The following is an 18,135-nucleotide window of genomic DNA, read 5'->3' as shown; positions in this document are numbered from 1 at the left end:
AAGACCTCCTGGTTACATGTCGTTTCCGTAATAGACGAAAAATACCTACAAAAATACAAATTTTATAATTATGACAACTAATGGTTCATAATTTCACCACAGTTTACAAATGATTCACTGGATTCAGTGACTGCACGTTTGCTCTTTGATTGTACATTTTTGCGGATACAATACATATTGATACTGACTTGCGCCGGTGCTCTGAAATTCACCCTATTTAGTTCCAATTCCTTGAATTTAAGTTTTATGGAACACCACCCATAAATATGTAGAAATGAAAGATCCGGGTTGGTGACATAAATATAAATATTGCTCTAATGTTTTTTTTTTGTAAAAGACTATCGTTCCATTCCAAGTGCCTATGCATAAAGAGGCTTGATGTTCCAGAGGGCCAAGTTGCAAATGATCCTATTTGTGCTCTCATTATCATATAATCCTTCCGAATTATATGAGCACCCTGCGTCAAAGACGACGCGTACTTAGGAGGCGTCTCCATTCGTGCGAGTTATACGTGACCGCGTGAAGAATAGGAACATTTGGAACACGAATAAGCCCTCGGAAATAATCTAATAATAACCTGTAAAATGTAACATGTTTATAATGCCAGCAGGATAGAGATATAGTACGACATATTATTATATGTTTTTTTCGCACCAACGGCATACAGCCTAGTACGAAGGAGACGAGAGATATGTTCTAATCATGTTACATTTTAAATATTTTCGTATCATAATTTATTGTTTTACAATCTACGGGAGACGACGATCAAGACATTAGTCAAGAGCATAATTTTAGTTGAACCACGCGATCTCATGATAGACTGGCCCAAGCATGATGGTGGATATGTGATTGCAGGTTTTAAAGGTAATTAAGTTGTACATTTTGTGTACTAGTCAATAGTATAATTGATTTAGTGTTAACTTCTTGCTTTTAGATAGTTGTAAAAATCTCAAGGCCGGGAGTCATTTATATACTCGACGCTAATCACAAGCACAACTTGGACATTCTATTCAAAAATCAAATTTTTATCATGGTATAGATATGTTCAATCCAATGACAAGCCGCCATTGCTAGCCCTTTGATGACGTAAGTGTGTTAAGTTTAAAGTAAATGTAGACTCCCGGGTAATTGATTTTTACAACACATCTTACACTACAACTCTGTCGCGGTGAATAGGGTAGTTTCCAACTAGTCAAATCAGTTACTTTTTACTAAACGTCAAAACACGAAATTACTATGGAGTTTGTATGAAAAAACAACCTGTGATGTCATAGAAAAACGTGGCAAAATGTCGCACTTAATATTATATTTTTCTTTAATAACACTCATAAATAAGTTAAATAGAAAAAATAAGTTTTTGTCACCTTTAGATCTTGTCTTTATTTCTTGTATTTAATTAGAATTTCATAATGTATCTTTGACCTAGGAAACTACCCAATTCCTACAAACTCGTTTAGTTTCAACAAACTGTATATTTTGTATGAATTTATTTAACCTAAGATATCTTTACCGTAGTGTAGTCGATGTGTGTTCAAAGAGTGCCCAGTTTACCATCTGTGCTTATACATATTTCGTTAAAATTATTTAGACAAATATTCTTCCTTGCCCTATCTGTACAAAGCTTTAATTAGTTTGCTAGTGCCACTCTTAGGGCCATACGTTCTCGTTATGAATTTATTCTAGTATGATTTTACATCATCTATTTAATTAGGAAATTATGCAGGTCATATTATGAATTCTGTCGTTCGTTTAAGCAGTCTTCGATTTATATTTAAATATATGTATGTCACAATAATGTTGAACAAATGTATCAAATGTATACTCGTATATTTTCCATGAAACTATTCTTTATATAATATATTTATTTAGACTCATCAGTGAGACTCACACCTATTTTTTGATGTTCTCCAAAGAAATAATCGTGTACGTATTTTATCATTGTACTGATCCCTATGTAACTACTCCGAAATAAAGTGTGTTAAGCATTCATGTCTGTTTTACTTTATAATTATTTTTTCCTTTTGTGATCACAGGGTTAAAAAGGCAACATTGAAACAATTCATCTATGAAAGGAATATTGCAATTTGACATTTGAGCGTAATGAATGTAAGTGCGTAGTGTTAACAAATGACGAATAGCAATATTGCTTTTTAGAATGTAACCTTTTAAACCCACCTGTTGCAAATTTAGGGTCTCGCATGTTTGGTTCTCACGTTCATATTTTTTCTGCAATTATCATTATACTATATATCAGTATATATCGTATGACATGAAGTCAAACATAGCGACCCAGCTGTCTCCTGGTTGTTACCGCCACTCTGGGCTTTCGCCTACTCAGGCCCGATTACATGGGTCCAAAGAAATCACCCGGGATAAACGGAGTCCGTGTGGTCCAGTCGTTGATATACAAAATGAGTCCAGTGTTAGAGGTCACGATCCGGAGGTCCCGGGTTCGAATCGCCGATGAGGTCGTTTATTGATCTCACAACTGATACGAGAGAACAAGACCCGGGATAAAGGAATCTGTCTTTTTAGACTGGAATGGAAGGATGCAATCCTTGGAGGAAACTGCGTGTTGCCTGTCTGCGCAAACGTTAAATATTAAAGTACAACTCGCAGTTGTATTTTTTTTCCAACGAGCAAGCAACCTTCCTATTTACGGATAGCATTGGTAACACGATACTGCACTCCAAAACACAATTCACAAATTACCTTGCAAGTTTGGTTTTAAAATCTAATAAGAGGAGAAGACCAAAAAACTTAAGTGGATCCCACGAAACCGTCGACGAAGTAGACCCCGAAGACGATGTACTTCCCAAACACTAGTAGATACAATAAGTTGAGACATAATGCGCGGTTTGAATATGGTTGAAAGGGAGAGGTCTTCGCCCCCAATACCATTAAGAATAATCTTATGTTGCCGTATGTAACGTACCAATTCTCTCACTCCCGAATAGGGTAGCTTCTAACTAGTCAAATCAGTCGCTTTTTACTAAACGTCAAGACACGAAATTACTATGGAATTTGTATGAAAAACCAACCTGTGACTGTGAGTCATAGAAAAACGTGACAAAAAGAGTTATACAATTTTGTTAATGGAAACCGAATGGCATAAAAATTAAAGCGGCCTATACGTGTACTTTCTTTGTATTGCTACAAAGTAGGGTACTTTCTAACTAGTCAAATCAGTTACTTTTTACTAAACGTTAAACACGAAATTAGTATGGAAAATCAACCTGTGACGTCATAGAAAAACGACAAAATGTCGCACTTATAATTTTTTACTAATTATTATTACATTTTTCTTTATTAAAATTCATAAATAAGTTAAATAGAAAAAATAAAACATTTTTTGTCACCTTTAGATCTGTCTTTATTTAGTAATCAGAGTTTCATAATTTATCTTTGACTTAGGAATCTACCCAATTGTATACCGAACGCTAAGTATTGTGGTTAACATTTGCAAGAGATAATGTAGCTGTTGCTAATGTGTCTGAGTAGAGAGCGGGTGTACCTAATGTCGAGATGGTGGTGTGTGAAGGTTCGCGCAGCCGCGCAGGGTCCTCCGCCCGCCCGCCGTCAGGGCGGAAAACCTCATTCGCGTGAAGACATTCGACAGCACAGCGCGTTTTCACCGCTGCACCCATCGATCCATAAAAACCACACTCTAAACGTGTTATATTCAAGTGAAGTGACAGTGTACGCATGATGTCCTTCGATAACGACGAGCTCCGCGATGAGTAAGTACTTGTACCTGTCCACCATCAAAGGCTCCCTAATTACAAGGACAACTATGATCATATTGACGGTCTCATAATTAACTGTAATTTATTTATGTTGAATATTAAACAGTTCTTATTTAGATGTTCAAATCTGAATACCGAAGACCTATTTGTATTATTTGATACCATTTTAGTTCACCTTACAATACGTGCCAAGTCATGTATGTGACGAGTGGAACATGAAATCGAGAGCAAACTTGCGGGAAGTTTTAATTGAACACGTTCACGTTATACGTTGAGAGAATAGGTATTGTAGGGGAATCAGTCAGCTGAAAATTTCCACGTAGAGGCCGAGACATTGTTGCTTCGGTAAACAAGGAGGTTCGAGCGAGGAAAGTGGCTGAACTTGACTCGACCTCTTTCGCGTCACGTTAACCTACTTCCTTGATATTGTCCTGATTTGAAGCACCAATTTATTGTCTGTGTAGGAGGCAAAACATCCTTAGGGAGTTGTTGTATTGTTATATTCCTAACATATAGGTTAGTACGTTATACTATATAGACCGTTTGTGAATCATAAAAGAGCAACTATACTTAGGTAGGTACATCCGTGACGTATGTACAACTCCGTGGGAAACGCAATGCAATGACGATGGTTGCATGTACGTACGTACGTATTATACGTACGTTTGCCTTTGCCGTTGTTGCTACGCAGAGCTATAAGGGAAATAATGTGGATAAAAGGTTTTTAAATTGCTTATCCATTGATACGGTTTAGAGGTCGTCTGGTTGAACACGTTTTGGCATTTTGAGTAAGATTCGTTTTCTTTCAACCAGCGAGATGGAAGCACATTATATGTATATCAGTATATACGATATGTGATACTTTTTAATATTAAATACATTATGTTTTACAATTGGATAGTTTCCTAAGTCAAAGATAAATTATGAAATTATGATTACCAAATAAAGACGGAACTAAAGGTAACAATAACGGTTTCTTTTTTCTATTAAACTTATTTGTGATTTTTTATAAAGAAAAATGTAATAATAAGTGCGACATTTTGTCACGTTTTTCTATGACGTCACAGGTTGCTTTTTCCTACGAATTCCATGGTAATTTCGTGTTTTGACGTTTAGTAAAAAGTAACTGATTTGACTAGTTGGCAACTAGCCTATTAAGTATCACTATTGCTATTGACATAATTAAATGATAGAACGTAAAGTAGTGAGTTATGGACAACATAAAAAAAAACGTTCAGATCAGGGGCCTTTTTCACAAAACTTACAATTGTAAAACACAACGACAATTTGGTGTTCATTACGTAAACTAATATGAAACTGCAAAATATTCGTGATCACACACTCCGCAATGTACATCAAATTGTCATACAGGCCCCAGTTTAAAATCAACAGAACCTCCACTACACGCAAAAATGTAGGTAAGTAATCGATATTAGTATGTATTGTGTTATCCGATACAAAACGATTAAAGTAAGTAATTGTTGTTCGAAATTCTGGAAGTTACACCGTCGAAGAATCAATTGTTTGCTTTCCACACATCATCAAATTGATTGATTATGTTGTCTCTATACGCTCTACACTTGCGAGCGCGGTCAAATTGTCGTTGGTGTTTGTTTACTGTCGATTACGGGTTGGATTGGAGTTTTGTTCGAGATGTTTGTAAATAAGCAGGCAATGGTTTGGGTGTTTGGTAGATTGTCGTGGTAATTAGAGAGGAATTCGTATCGTGTCGCGGGTGAAGGTTCGACGCAGAGCCGGTAGACTCTGACTATTCTATTCTGCCTCGGGCAGCTGTCCCCGTTGTACGTTACTACTTTTGTGGTGTTCAGTGAATAATTGCGATCGTATTTCTGAATAAAATAGTTTGAATATTCCATTTTTGAAATTTACAATCGACAAAAAGGTAAGAATGTATCATTTATTAGCTTTAATTTTATTTATTTTAGTATTTTAAGTTTATTTTTATTATTATTTATTTATTGTTATTATCCGAGTTTGTTTTTCTGGATATTAGTCCTACTGATAAATTAAAACGTTTCGTGATAAGTGTATCGTGGTTTAACACGTGAGCATTACAAAAAGTTTCAGTTAAAATAATCTTATTTACTTACTTAATTAAAATACTTTTAATATTCATAATTTCATACGTATTATTTTGAAACGACGCAGAGGCAACATAAATGTGACATTCTTTGCATTATTATTACTATTATTATTTTCTTTAAATGTCAAATTTTTCATAAAAAAATATTTTTTCTTCTTATTTTAAAAACCAGCAGGTATTCCGTCAAAACAAAATATGTACCTAGTTTTAAGTTGCTAAACTAGTTGTTCGTCGGTAACCTTCGCATATGAGTAGGTATTAAAAAACGAAAGTGCTACATTATTAGACAAGGTACGCGAGTTTGTAGCTTGTTACAAACTACTAATTTATAAGCTTCTATGCTGTACGGTCACGAGCATTAATATGTATACACTTTGGTACCATGTCACATTAACTTTTTTGACAAATTGAACTGTAAGTCTCACTAAATGTCAAATATGTTAGTGCGACAGAGTCCTAAAGTGGGTAAATTATATTGTTCATGACTGTACAGGGGGGTTAAAAAGCAATTAATTTAAGAAAGCAATATTGCTATTTGACATTTGTTTGCATTGCTTATTTTTATATGCGCAAATGTCAAGTTGCAATATTGCTTTCTTAGATGAATTGCTTCGATGTGGCCATTTTAACTAACCCCCCAGTTCGCTCGACCATATTAGACGGCAAATTGGCTTACCACATATGAGAAAGCTCGGTGAGGTGTGGTTACATAGTTTATCATGCGATGAATATGCGCCAGACTACCCCAATTGGGAATATAGTGAGCATAATGTTATGTTGTTACTTAATCAAATCAAATATACTTTGTTGCGCTCAAACAAAACATACAAACATTTAGCAACAGTACAAATGGGCGGCCTTATTGCTCTGGAGCAATTTCATCCAGGCAAAAACTACCAGCTAATACGACTTAATATGTGTAGGTACTAAGAATACCCCATAAATAGAATGCTATTTATTGGCGTGACCTTGTGAAGTGTTTGCCAACAAAGATAAGCATTCGTTTATAGTGGTATAGTTTCCTAACATTACATACGCGTTAGTGATTTCAGCCAGTGATGTGCTGTCTCCGGGAATGTTTCCAAAGTGGGAATATTCCCGTTGTAAAAACTTTTTTTTTAATTAAGATGGGTTTGCTCTCGACTTAGTTCTTCCACGAGGAGAAGAAGAGGTCGACGGGGGAACGAGCTTACCCAGAAGATGATTTACTCTTTAACAGTAGGCCGCTTTTCTTTTTCAATTTGTTCTTCTTTGTTCTCTGGTCTCGTCTCGTTGTACCGGGTGAGAGCCTTCAGCGCTCCCCATTTGTCCGGCCAAGTAGTTAATGCCACCTGCGGCGAATCAACAATATGTCACGTCAAAAAAAAAATCTGGTCTCATCTGTCTAAAGATTATTATTATTTGTGTTTGAGAGGACTCGAACTGATGCAGCCCGAATGGCCACTGCGATCTAGCAAGATCTATTGTGACCAAATCCCTACATTTAAAATTACTCCAGACCTATCCGTTTGATTACATCGAGCGTCTTTTTGGGCGTGTTTCCAAAGCAGGAACATTCTCGGGGAAAAACACATCACTAACTTCAGCTAACCCGCGATAACTTAATAACCGCAGATAATGTTCGCTCCACGTGATAATGGTCAATTTTATGATTTGCTCTTTTATAAAAAGTGTGTTAGTGTTAGTAATCTAGACTAAATTGAATTCCCATTTTTTTACGCCGCGTCATCACTAGGTAGGTTAGGTATTGTTAGGTAGAAAAGAATCGATCGATCTAATATCGATTGATGATACATCACTATGCACATAAATGTCAGAAAACTAGCTTACGTACTTTGAGAGATACTGAAGACTTTATTACTGAAATTTGACAAAAGAGAACTTAATTACATAAGACATTATTTATCGGATTTTACAACAAGATATAAAACTGAAGACGTTATATTTCGGATTGGACAAAATAAATTACTACGGAAGACCTTCTATATTGATATTGAACAGCAAAGGAAATGTACTGAAGACAAGGCAGTATGGTCTTATGATCTTAGCCTGACCCTCAAATGGGCAAAAGGAAAAAAAAAGTACTTTGAGAGATCTAATTTTTGCCGCGGACTGAGACGATTGTAAATTTTTATCTCATTGAAATATAATCAATAATTGTACTGAACTGGTCGTTCTGTTTAGTATTATATTGTTTATTCTATGATTATGTTCAGATTGGATTGTGGTTTGAATGCGAAATTATAAACTTAATCGTTAAGTATACTTACTTTTTACACTTAGTTACATGATGGATATCATATTAGCACATACCTATTTAACATTTTACAATTGTGCAATAGATAGGGCGTGCATAGATAAAATCTTTATTTAGTTTTAAAACGTTACCTAGATTTAATTAATCATATTTTAAAAGTAAGACCTAAAATAAAAAAAATATAGCTAATATTATAACGCCGATTTTCAGTCAGACACTCTGCTTTGTGGAACCCAAATGAACTGAAGCTTAGATTAAAAGTTCTAAAGATATACGGGGATACTGTTAAAGCTTTTTAAATAAAAAAAAAAACTCCTTAAGAAAAAAACATGAATTACAAAACAAACAAAAAAGCGTATTAGAAAGACACGCAGATACTAATTTTCATTTACTTAATATGATACAACAAAATACAAATTTTACTTAATTCAATCTGTTACGATTTTCAGAAATGAAAGGATTTTTTTATTTATATACCTTTTATTATTTAACACTAAAAACTATTTTCAATATTTTATTTACAATAATCATTTATTTTTGTAGTCGGTTCCGTAGTAATTAATAGTTGGGCTGGCACCGACTCTTCCTTTTTTTAAGTCGGTTAAAAATAAAAAAGTACACCAATATATTATTTTTTGACTTATTGTAGATTTGGTGCAAATGGCATTAACTATTTGGCCGTATACAGGGTGGCCCAGAAGTTCAGGTTCAAAATGAAAAATTAGAAAGAGGGGCTCATTAGCTACCAGAAACACCCCCATGTATGTTCAGCAATTATTTACGGTTTAGGAGATATGACCCATTTTGTACCTTTTTCTAGATTTTCTACCTTACTTCAGAAATAATCATTTTGTCGCTATCCCTTTCTTAATAATTATTTTATTTTGCTTCACAACTATGTCTAAGGCTGTGTACCGCTCAATCAAAGATAAATCAAAGTGAAATCAAAGATAAAAAAAAAAGTTATCGGAAGTCAAAGTGAGAATTCGACCAAAATTGTTACAGTTGTTAAAACTTCGCCGAAGAATAATAAACACATGAGATTGTCATGGACACTGAAAGTATTTCTAAAAACTGCTCCATATAATAGGTTTTTAGAAACATTAATAAAAAGTGCCCTTAATACGGGCAAAAAACGAAGTAATTAGCCCTCAAAGATTGCAAGACAGACAGATTTGAAGGAAAATTTGACATTCTCATACAATGTAGCTGCTACTTTCTAACGTTGTTAAAGTTGCTCAATTATTAATTCAACATTTTCAATTAAAAGTAAATAAAAGTCACGCTTATAATCGCTAACAGGGTAGACATAGCAATAATCCGAAGACAAAACTTGCAGTCACTTTTGGTATTCGTATTTTAATGAAGGTACATAGATATCAAGGAAAAAGTTATCCCCAAACACTGTTGGTGATTCATACTATTGGATACTAAAATAAAATCTGTCTTTTAGCACCTTTAACAACGTTAGAAAGAAGCAGCTACATTGTATGAGAATGACAAATTTTCCTTCAAATCTGTCTGTCTTGCAATCTTTGAGGGCGAATTACTTAGTTTTTTGCCCGTATTAAGGGTACTTTTTATTAATGTTTCTAAAAGCCTATTAAATGGAGCAGTTTTTAGAAATACTTTCAGTGTCCATGACTATCTCATGTGTTTATTATTCTTCGGCGAAGTTTTAACAACTGTAACAATTTTGGTCGAATTCTCACTTTGACTTCCGATAACTTTTTTTTTATCTTTGATTTCACTTTGATTTATCTTTGATTGAGCGGTACACAGCCTTAGACATAGTTGTGAAGTAAAATAAAATAATTATTAAGAAAGGGATAGCGACAAAATGATTATTTCTGAAGTAAGGTAGAAAATCTAGAAAAAGGTACAAAATGGGTCATATCTCCTAAACCGTAAATAATTGCTGAACATACATGGGGGTGTTTCTGGTAGCTAATGAGCCCCTCTTTCTAATTTTTCATTTTGAACCTGAACTTCTGGGCCACCCTGTATATACTCTTTAAAAACAATAATGATGCAATGAATAACAGATAGGTAGGTAGGTACAATGATGAACGAACTGCGATATCGCTCCATTTGATCTCACGCGTCCTTGAAGACGTAAACTGAGATTAGGTACGAAAGAAGTGTCACGTCATTCAATATCACTCATCTCCAAAACAACTGAAGGACGTCATCTGTGTTATTTCTTATAATTGTTTTTAGTCGTTCCCTTTCGCGTAAATTTGTTTTTAATCACTGCGCAAAAGTTGAATTTTGTTTTTTTTGCGTCATGACATGAAACTTTTTGTGATTCTTTTCGTTGTTTTATTATTCAATCAAATAAAGACCCTTCAGGGGCCTTTGGCGGCTCAATAATAACCCTGATGCCAGGGTTGATGAGGTTGGTACTTCACCTCACAACCCACACAATAGAATAAGAATCAATTAATAACTCTATTGAACAACAACACAACACATACTTAGAACAATTATACAATTAGACAAAAGAAGCGCAATTGGTGGTCTAATTAATAAACAAGTGGAAGAAGTTTTGTGACGCATTTCCCAACGATAAAAAAGAATAGGCATTTTTTATTATTTGTTTTTTTTAATATATTTTTTTTTAAATTATTTTTGGCGTGTAGATAGTGAAGCCATGCCGTGTAATTGTGAGGTGGAGTACATGGGGGGTGCGTACGAGCATACCAACGGCTGCGAGCTGAGGGCTAGGCCCTCGCCTTCCCGCCCCTCCCTTGAGCATCAGAACGGCCACCACCCCCACAGGAGGACATTCGACGACGACGACGACCCCCAACTCTTCGAGCCGGAAGACAACTTGGAAGCGAGAAAACTTAGGTTGTTTGTTGTTCACTTAATCTTAAAAAAAAAACCATTTATTTCTGTAATTTTGTCTACGTCGTTTATGGGCTATTCATCAGGTTTTTTTTTAAATCGCTCTGTAATTTGGTTTAACAAGGCCATAACAGGCGCCATTGAAGGCTTTGACAAATAGACACAGCGAATGCTATCTACTTAGATAACTGTCGTCGGCTATTTATTTTTCGAAGCCCTCGATATAATAAGCGCCGCGTGAGGCGCGGTACCCGTGCTGGGGGCACAGATTTCGTTTGTTGTCCCCCGAACACATACCTAATTGGATTTAGAAAGTTGAAGATTGGAGGACTTCCGCATATTTTTTTAGGTTTCACGCTTTCATTTTCAAACTATTCTGTGCGCAAATCAAATTATTTTAAACATTTAAGACTATCACGAAGTGGAACAGCAGGATGGAGTATGGTCCATACACCTTTGGTTGATTGAGAGGAGGCTTGTGTCCAACACAAGGACGTATATAGCCTGTTTATGGTTTATTTTAAATTTGCAAACTGTTCGTTTTCATTGCGATTATACAGCACCCCAACAACACCCCTTACAAGTACATACATACAGGTAGCCATACAAGGAGGTATGGCTGCTAGTGACACCGTAACGAATACTGAGGGGGATGGTTCAGATCATGATTCTGAGTTGATATCAAGTGGAATTTTCAGCCGGGAAATTCATGATTTATTTGTTTTTTTCTAATTATTTTCAGTTCCATACTTTTGCGACGGAAAATTCCACTTGATAACAACTCAGTCATGGTCTGAATCACCCTCAAAGTTTTCGTTACGCTGTCACTATCACCCTGTATAAGGTGTAGGTATATAATTTAATGCGAATCGAAGGAACATAGGATAAAATATGCATAAAACATAACTACATACAATATTTACGTACTCGGTCGATTCATTAAATGTATAAGGTAAAACTTGGAATTTGTTATTCCCCCGCAGGAAGATGACTGTAAATATTAAATTCGAGGAAAACAAGACATTTTCATCATATTTGTACACGGCGGCTCGTGAACAATCACTGTGTTGTTCACCTTATTAGTTGAAACAAAGTCATGAGTTTACCAACTCTTCGTAGATAGGGCCAGCGATAAATTGCGATAAATTGTTAAGTTTTCAACTAGTCAAATCAGTTACTTTTTACTAAACGTCAAAACATGAAATTACTATGGAATTTGTATGAAATAGCAACCTGAGACGTCATAGAAAAACGTGACAAAATGTCGCACTTATTATTACATTTTTCTTGATTAAAATTCATATATAGTAAATTAAATAGAAAAACAAAATCGTTTTTTGTCACTTTTAGATCTGTCTTTATTTAGTAAATTAGAAGTTCATTTCTTTTTGACCTAAGCTAAGGTGTGCACTATATTATTAAGTTATATATAGAATTTCATAATTTATCTTTGACCTAGGAAACTACCCAAAATTCAAGAGGCATTTGTAGTTCCCGGTTTTCTTTGTTTCTAAGACTTCTAAAGCAGGTAATTAGGTATAATTTTAGAGTATCTACGCGTATCTATCTATCCCTATTTAACGTAGCAGGCTCATTAGAATGATAACAATACATCACGTGTGTAAAAGAGACGAGAGATTAGGCAAAAATTGCTTTGAAAATGCTAAAAGTTTAATTTCATTGGCCTCATCTTGTTCACACACCTACTAAAATAAGATTTTCGAAATTATTTATAACTCAAATTCACGCAAGGTACTTCCGCACCATCACTTCCTTAATTCTGTAAACAAACCGACTAAATAATATATATAGGTATTTATAGATGCCCTTACTATGGAATGACATGTTATATCTAATTAATTTCCTATTCCGGCATTAGTGATAGCGATCGATATGTGTGACCGCTTTTTACGATAGGTCAGCGCAGTGCTCATTGCGATATTAAGTTGGGTCATTTTCTCATTCAATCTCGACTATAAAGATAATAAAAATATATGGAATTGACATGTCATCTTATGTCAATAAAATTGCATCGCTGTCGCTGTCGACTATTACAATTGTTTGCAACTTGGCTAAGGCCCCTGATCACACTGTTATTCGTATCATCGACGCGCATACGGACACGTGATACGTTTATAAGACGACGAAACGGTGCAATGCCTCGACACAGGGCTAAGATATGCCTCAGTACTATATACGTAACACATCGCACTCGATCGCACATGAAAGCCAATACAGTAACAACTTTAAAAAAATGGTGTTTTGAGAGTTGTGATATGTTAGATATGGTACAAAATTACAAACATTTTTTTTTTACCAATTAAGATGGAAATGGTTATTCTTCCCATTACACTATGAACTGACAAACCTTCATATATACATAACATAAACAGCCTATATACGTCCCACTGCTGGGCACAACAAACAAACAACAACAAACAAACACAAACACAACAAACTTTTTTTTGACAAACTTTCAAATCGCGTTTTCTCGAAATGACGTTTTTGAGTTACAGTCTTCGATGTATATTAATATTATGTTACTAATTATACGTATTTCTTGCGCTTCGTAAGTGGTCCATGGATTGATTACAACTGTCAAGAAAAATAATAAATCAAAAAATAATAAAAATATATATATTTATTTCTTTAACAGAGAAAAAAAACCAACGCATAAGTACGAACTGCAGTCTGCGTGCGTTCTTATTTAAAGGAACAGTTTTTGTAAAAAGAATCCCATGTATTAGTTTACGATGCGAATTTAGACGGAATTTTACTAATTATTTGACTTTTGTATGCTTTTGACAATATTACACTGGTAAATTTTTCGGCGACGCCTACCCCGTCTCATTAGTCGTTGTATTCAAAGAGAAATCGACCTTTTCTTTTCTATAGCATTACCTATCAGTTGGTAATAGTTTTCGCCCTGCCTAGCAATCTAGCTTTGATTGCGAAGGAAGCAATTGTCTAGTGATAGGCACTAGGCAGCATTAAGTGGGTAGCTATTATTGAGCACCATTTCAACTTAAAATACGCCGACAAAATACGAGTCATGGTATAAGAAAACCAGGTATGCTCTAAAGTGACGGCTAACATTTCAAAGCCCAGCTGACGTCATCCCACCCTGGGTTGCCATTATCTAAAAAAGAAATTACCCACGACCAATGTTTTTACATTTACTTGGTAAGGAAATTTTGAACTTTTAGTAAACGATTTACTTACAGTTTTAATGTTTTTTTATACATGTGACACAGTAATAGTAATTAAATACATTAGTCAGTAATTCACTTAATTTTCAATATAAAAATTTACGTCCTTGGAATGTTGAAGATACCACTTACGTCATCAAAGGGCTAGCAATGGCGGCTTGTCATAGGATGAAGCATACCTGGGTCCTGTTTCATAAAACTTACAATTGTAAATTACAACGACAATTTGGTGTTCATTTCGTAGCTAATATGAAACTGCAAAATATTTGTGATCACAAACTCCACAATGTACATCAAAATTGTCTTTGTAATTTACAATTGTATGTTTTATTAAACCGGTCCCTGGTCTGCTTATACCATGATACGAGTGACCTGCGATTCTGATGGACATACATGTATTATAGTGATTGAGTTGGCAACTACTCTGTATTGCGAATATCACGTGTATGACTACGGACCAACCAAAGTGCGGCGATTGGCTTAGTACTGTATTTTATTGCAACATTTGGCTCTTTCCACCCCTGTCGGAACTACCTATGTTATGTCTATGTGTTTGTAACCAGAGGTACCTTATGGCAAATTACACATTATACACAAACACTACAACATCAACGCTTCTATCAAAGCTGCAAATTGTAAGTGCTTTCATTATCTATCCCATAATGCCTAATATGCATGTATTATGAATATACATAATAATAATATACATATCCTAATAAATATATCCTATAGTATAGGATATATATTTACATTTGTGTTTATTTGTATATGTATATATTGTGCCTTCCCATTTTTATTGACCTCTCACACCATGCGGGGTTGGCTGGAAGAGATCTCCTTCAGAAATAACTCCATGTTTTGTACCAATTTTTTTGTCATTTATTTAGTGTAATAGTGAATGAGGAGCTCGGTGGCGCAGCGGTGAACTCGTTCGGTCTGCGATTGTTGAGTTAAGCAACTTTCGCAAAGGCCGGTCATAGGATGGGTGACCACAAAAAAAATTTTTCATCTCGAGCTCCTCCGTGCTTCGGAAGGCACGTTAAGCCGTTGGTCCCGGCTGCATTAGCAGTCATTAATAACCATCAATGCGCACTGGGCCCGCGTGATGGTTTAAGGCCCGATCTCACTATCCATCCATATGGAAGGCCCGTGCCCCAGCAGTGGGGACGTTAATGGGCTGATGATGATGATGTTGAAGTGTACTATCAAGAGTTTAATACGTTTAAATTGTTACTGGCAATAAATTTATTTTATTCTTATTCTTAATACCACCACCATTATACACTTTCAAATCGGAAAGTGTTTTAGGCTATCTGTTTTGTTAATCTGTAGTGGGGGTAGGCACATGGCTATTGTTACTCCGGTAATGACCTACATGTGACATTGGACATATAGAACTATGAAAACATAACGGTATACCGTTATATACCTATACCGTTATGAGACTCATTGATGTATTTGATGATGATGATATATTTAGTAGGACATTGTAACGAACACCGAGATAATAATCAAGAGGATATCAAGAGGAATTTTCCGTCGCAAAAGTATGGAAATGTAATTAAAAAAATCATTTTCTGACTGGAAATTCCACTTGATATCCAATTGACATTAATTCAGAATCACGGTCTGAATCATCCTCCTCAGTATTCTATTTTTATTCAGTATTCACTAACACCCTGTTTTGTGTTTGGGATTAGCATGTGCTAAACTAAGTATGTACTTAGTTCAAGCATTGTTAAGTGTCCATTGAAATTACGAAAGTCGAAAGTCTAGTCGTTGAAACCTGACCGCGTTTATTTGTTAAAGTAGATACGTAGGTACGTGACTAGTCAAGGTCGAAAAGCTATGCTCGAGTGAAACTAATGAAATAGCTGAAGATAATGAAGCGGTATTAGGAAGCTGGGGACAAAAAACAGTAAACATCGTCTTGATTGAATGTTCCACTCAGTCAGTTAGGTATCAACAGGTATCAAACTCCAATAAAACATTTTGTTTCCCTACTATTTAACACTTTCAAGGACAGAACGTCTATGTACGTTCCGATTCCAAGGTGTCATACTACCTATTATGAACCATCAATGACCCATGGTCTCTGTCCGTGAAAGGGTTAAAACAAATATTCACTTAGAGTTATAGACAAAAGAGGCAATTAGATTGGGCACTTAATAAGACACGATGAATTTATTAAAAACATCATAGAAGGGTGGTGGAAAGGAAAGAGAGGAAGGGGAAGACCAAGAAGACCTTACATGGAATAGATTAAAGAAAAGAAGAAGAGCGATCGTCGTATCTTATAAGGAAGTCAAAGAATTGACCCTTGATAGACAAGAATGGAGAAATATATTAGTATAGTGAGATTTTAGCTGTTGAGAAGTTAGTCTCAACAGACTAGATGTTGTTTTCTTTCTATGGTGAATGTTGTGTTCACTTGTAATAGGCTTACACATAAGTACTGTTTTACTTTGTTTAATTATGTTCTAACTAAATGTTATAATGTGCATAGCTGTAAGTGATCCATAAATAAATAAATAAATAAATGCTACATCGACAAGAGCGTGGCTCTTAAATTGGTGATGATGACTATTTATAAAGAGTATATAACCTACCATCAATATGTAAATCGCCTGAAATTAGAGGTAGATAAAAAAAACCTTTTTTTATATCACTTTACCACTGCTGGGCAAAGTGGGCAAGATAAGATCACTTTTTTCTCATATTATATTTTTTTAATTAAAAATCTATAGTTTATGTCAGGATCAAAGCAACGGCATTCTATAGTCTCTGCTTACCCCGCCGTTGGGATATACACGTGAGTTTATGCAGGATTAATAACTATAGTGATGAATAACCTAAATGTTTGGTGCAGGTACCCGGATGGAACGGTGCGCCTTCGCAATCCCAACATCGAGCTCATGGACCAGGACATCCTGTACCACTTGGCCCTCGGCAGCGGGTCCCACGACCTCGTCGAGATGTTCGGAGACGTTAAGGTACATATCACTTCTATATCGTCAAGTGTCGAGTGAGAACGCTTGCCTCTCATTTTGAGGTCGCAGGTTCGAATTCAGCCTAAACCAATGATTGTCGAATTTGTTTTTGAATTCATGTTTGGATCATGAATTATTCAACAACGGTGGTGGAAACCATTGTGAGGAAACTCATATTCTGAGGAAACTTAATGTATTTTCGGAAGTATGTGACCTAACCTGTATTGGACTGGTTTTCCGTATAAAAGTAAGTGAGCAATGCAAACAAATGTCAAATAGCAGTATTGCTTTTTTAGATGACTTACTTCGATGTGGCCTTTTTAACTCACCTGATCTTAGAATTGATCATTTCATTTCAGGGGCCACCACATGCGTACATTGAGCTATTAAATTTCTCGAATCGAGAGATTTAACCTTTAGTCACTGTTTACTCGATCAACTCTGTTCCGTATCCTGATAGCCTGGCGGAAGTTATCAATGAACTTCAATTACACGATTTTATGGTGAATTGGAGCCATTGTCAAATTGTTTCTGTAACTTACATAATAGATCAGTTGCTTCTATTCTGTTTAATGTAGCATGTTTAGAATCACAGGAGGACAGAGATATAGTACATCGCCTCGTGCGAAAGAGACGAGAGATATGTCACTATATTCTTGCTACGTTTAATAGGGTGTAACTGAATGACAATAATCGAAAATAATAGCTCTTTGTGTAGTAATCTAACAGCTTTCTGAGGGCTAATACACTTCTAATGAAAGTACCCACACGTCACCGAGCTTTTTGTTAGAAAAACGTAATAGGGGGTTGCGACGTCTATAACGGTCGAGCAAACGGTGTTAGTGAAATTGAACTGAACTGAACTTCATCATCATCATTGGCTTTATACGTCTGTTTCAGACGATTTATGACGTCATTGCCTCGAAGAAATGCACTTTCTTTCATGGCTGTGCAAGCCAATCCTAGAGCGGCAACTCTA

The 18,135-nt window shown here is 35.5% G+C and overlaps 1 protein-coding gene across 2 annotated transcripts in view; it reads left to right on the top strand.

Moving 5' to 3' along the window:
* The first annotated feature begins 3,580 nt into the window (after positions 1-3,580).
* Positions 3,581-18,135, top strand: part of LOC126368135 (uridine phosphorylase 1) — a 38,101-nt gene continuing 23,546 nt past the window's right edge. Inside the window, exons 1-3 of one of the 2 annotated variants that reach the window (XM_050012013.1) lie at positions 5,531-5,649; positions 10,750-10,960; positions 17,036-17,159. In XM_050012013.1, the coding sequence (XP_049867970.1) occupies positions 10,761-10,960; positions 17,036-17,159 (324 nt within the window). In that variant the 5' untranslated portion in view covers positions 5,531-5,649; positions 10,750-10,760. Of the gene's footprint in view, positions 3,741-5,530; positions 5,650-10,749; positions 10,961-17,035; positions 17,160-18,135 lie in introns of those variants that run through there. The other variant, XM_050012014.1, reaches the window with a different exon arrangement.

Source organism: Pectinophora gossypiella, chromosome 7 (assembly GCF_024362695.1).
Source record: "Pectinophora gossypiella chromosome 7, ilPecGoss1.1, whole genome shotgun sequence".
NCBI lineage: Eukaryota > Metazoa > Arthropoda > Insecta > Lepidoptera > Gelechiidae > Pectinophora > Pectinophora gossypiella.
This window is presented reverse-complemented; position numbering and strand designations above follow the sequence as displayed.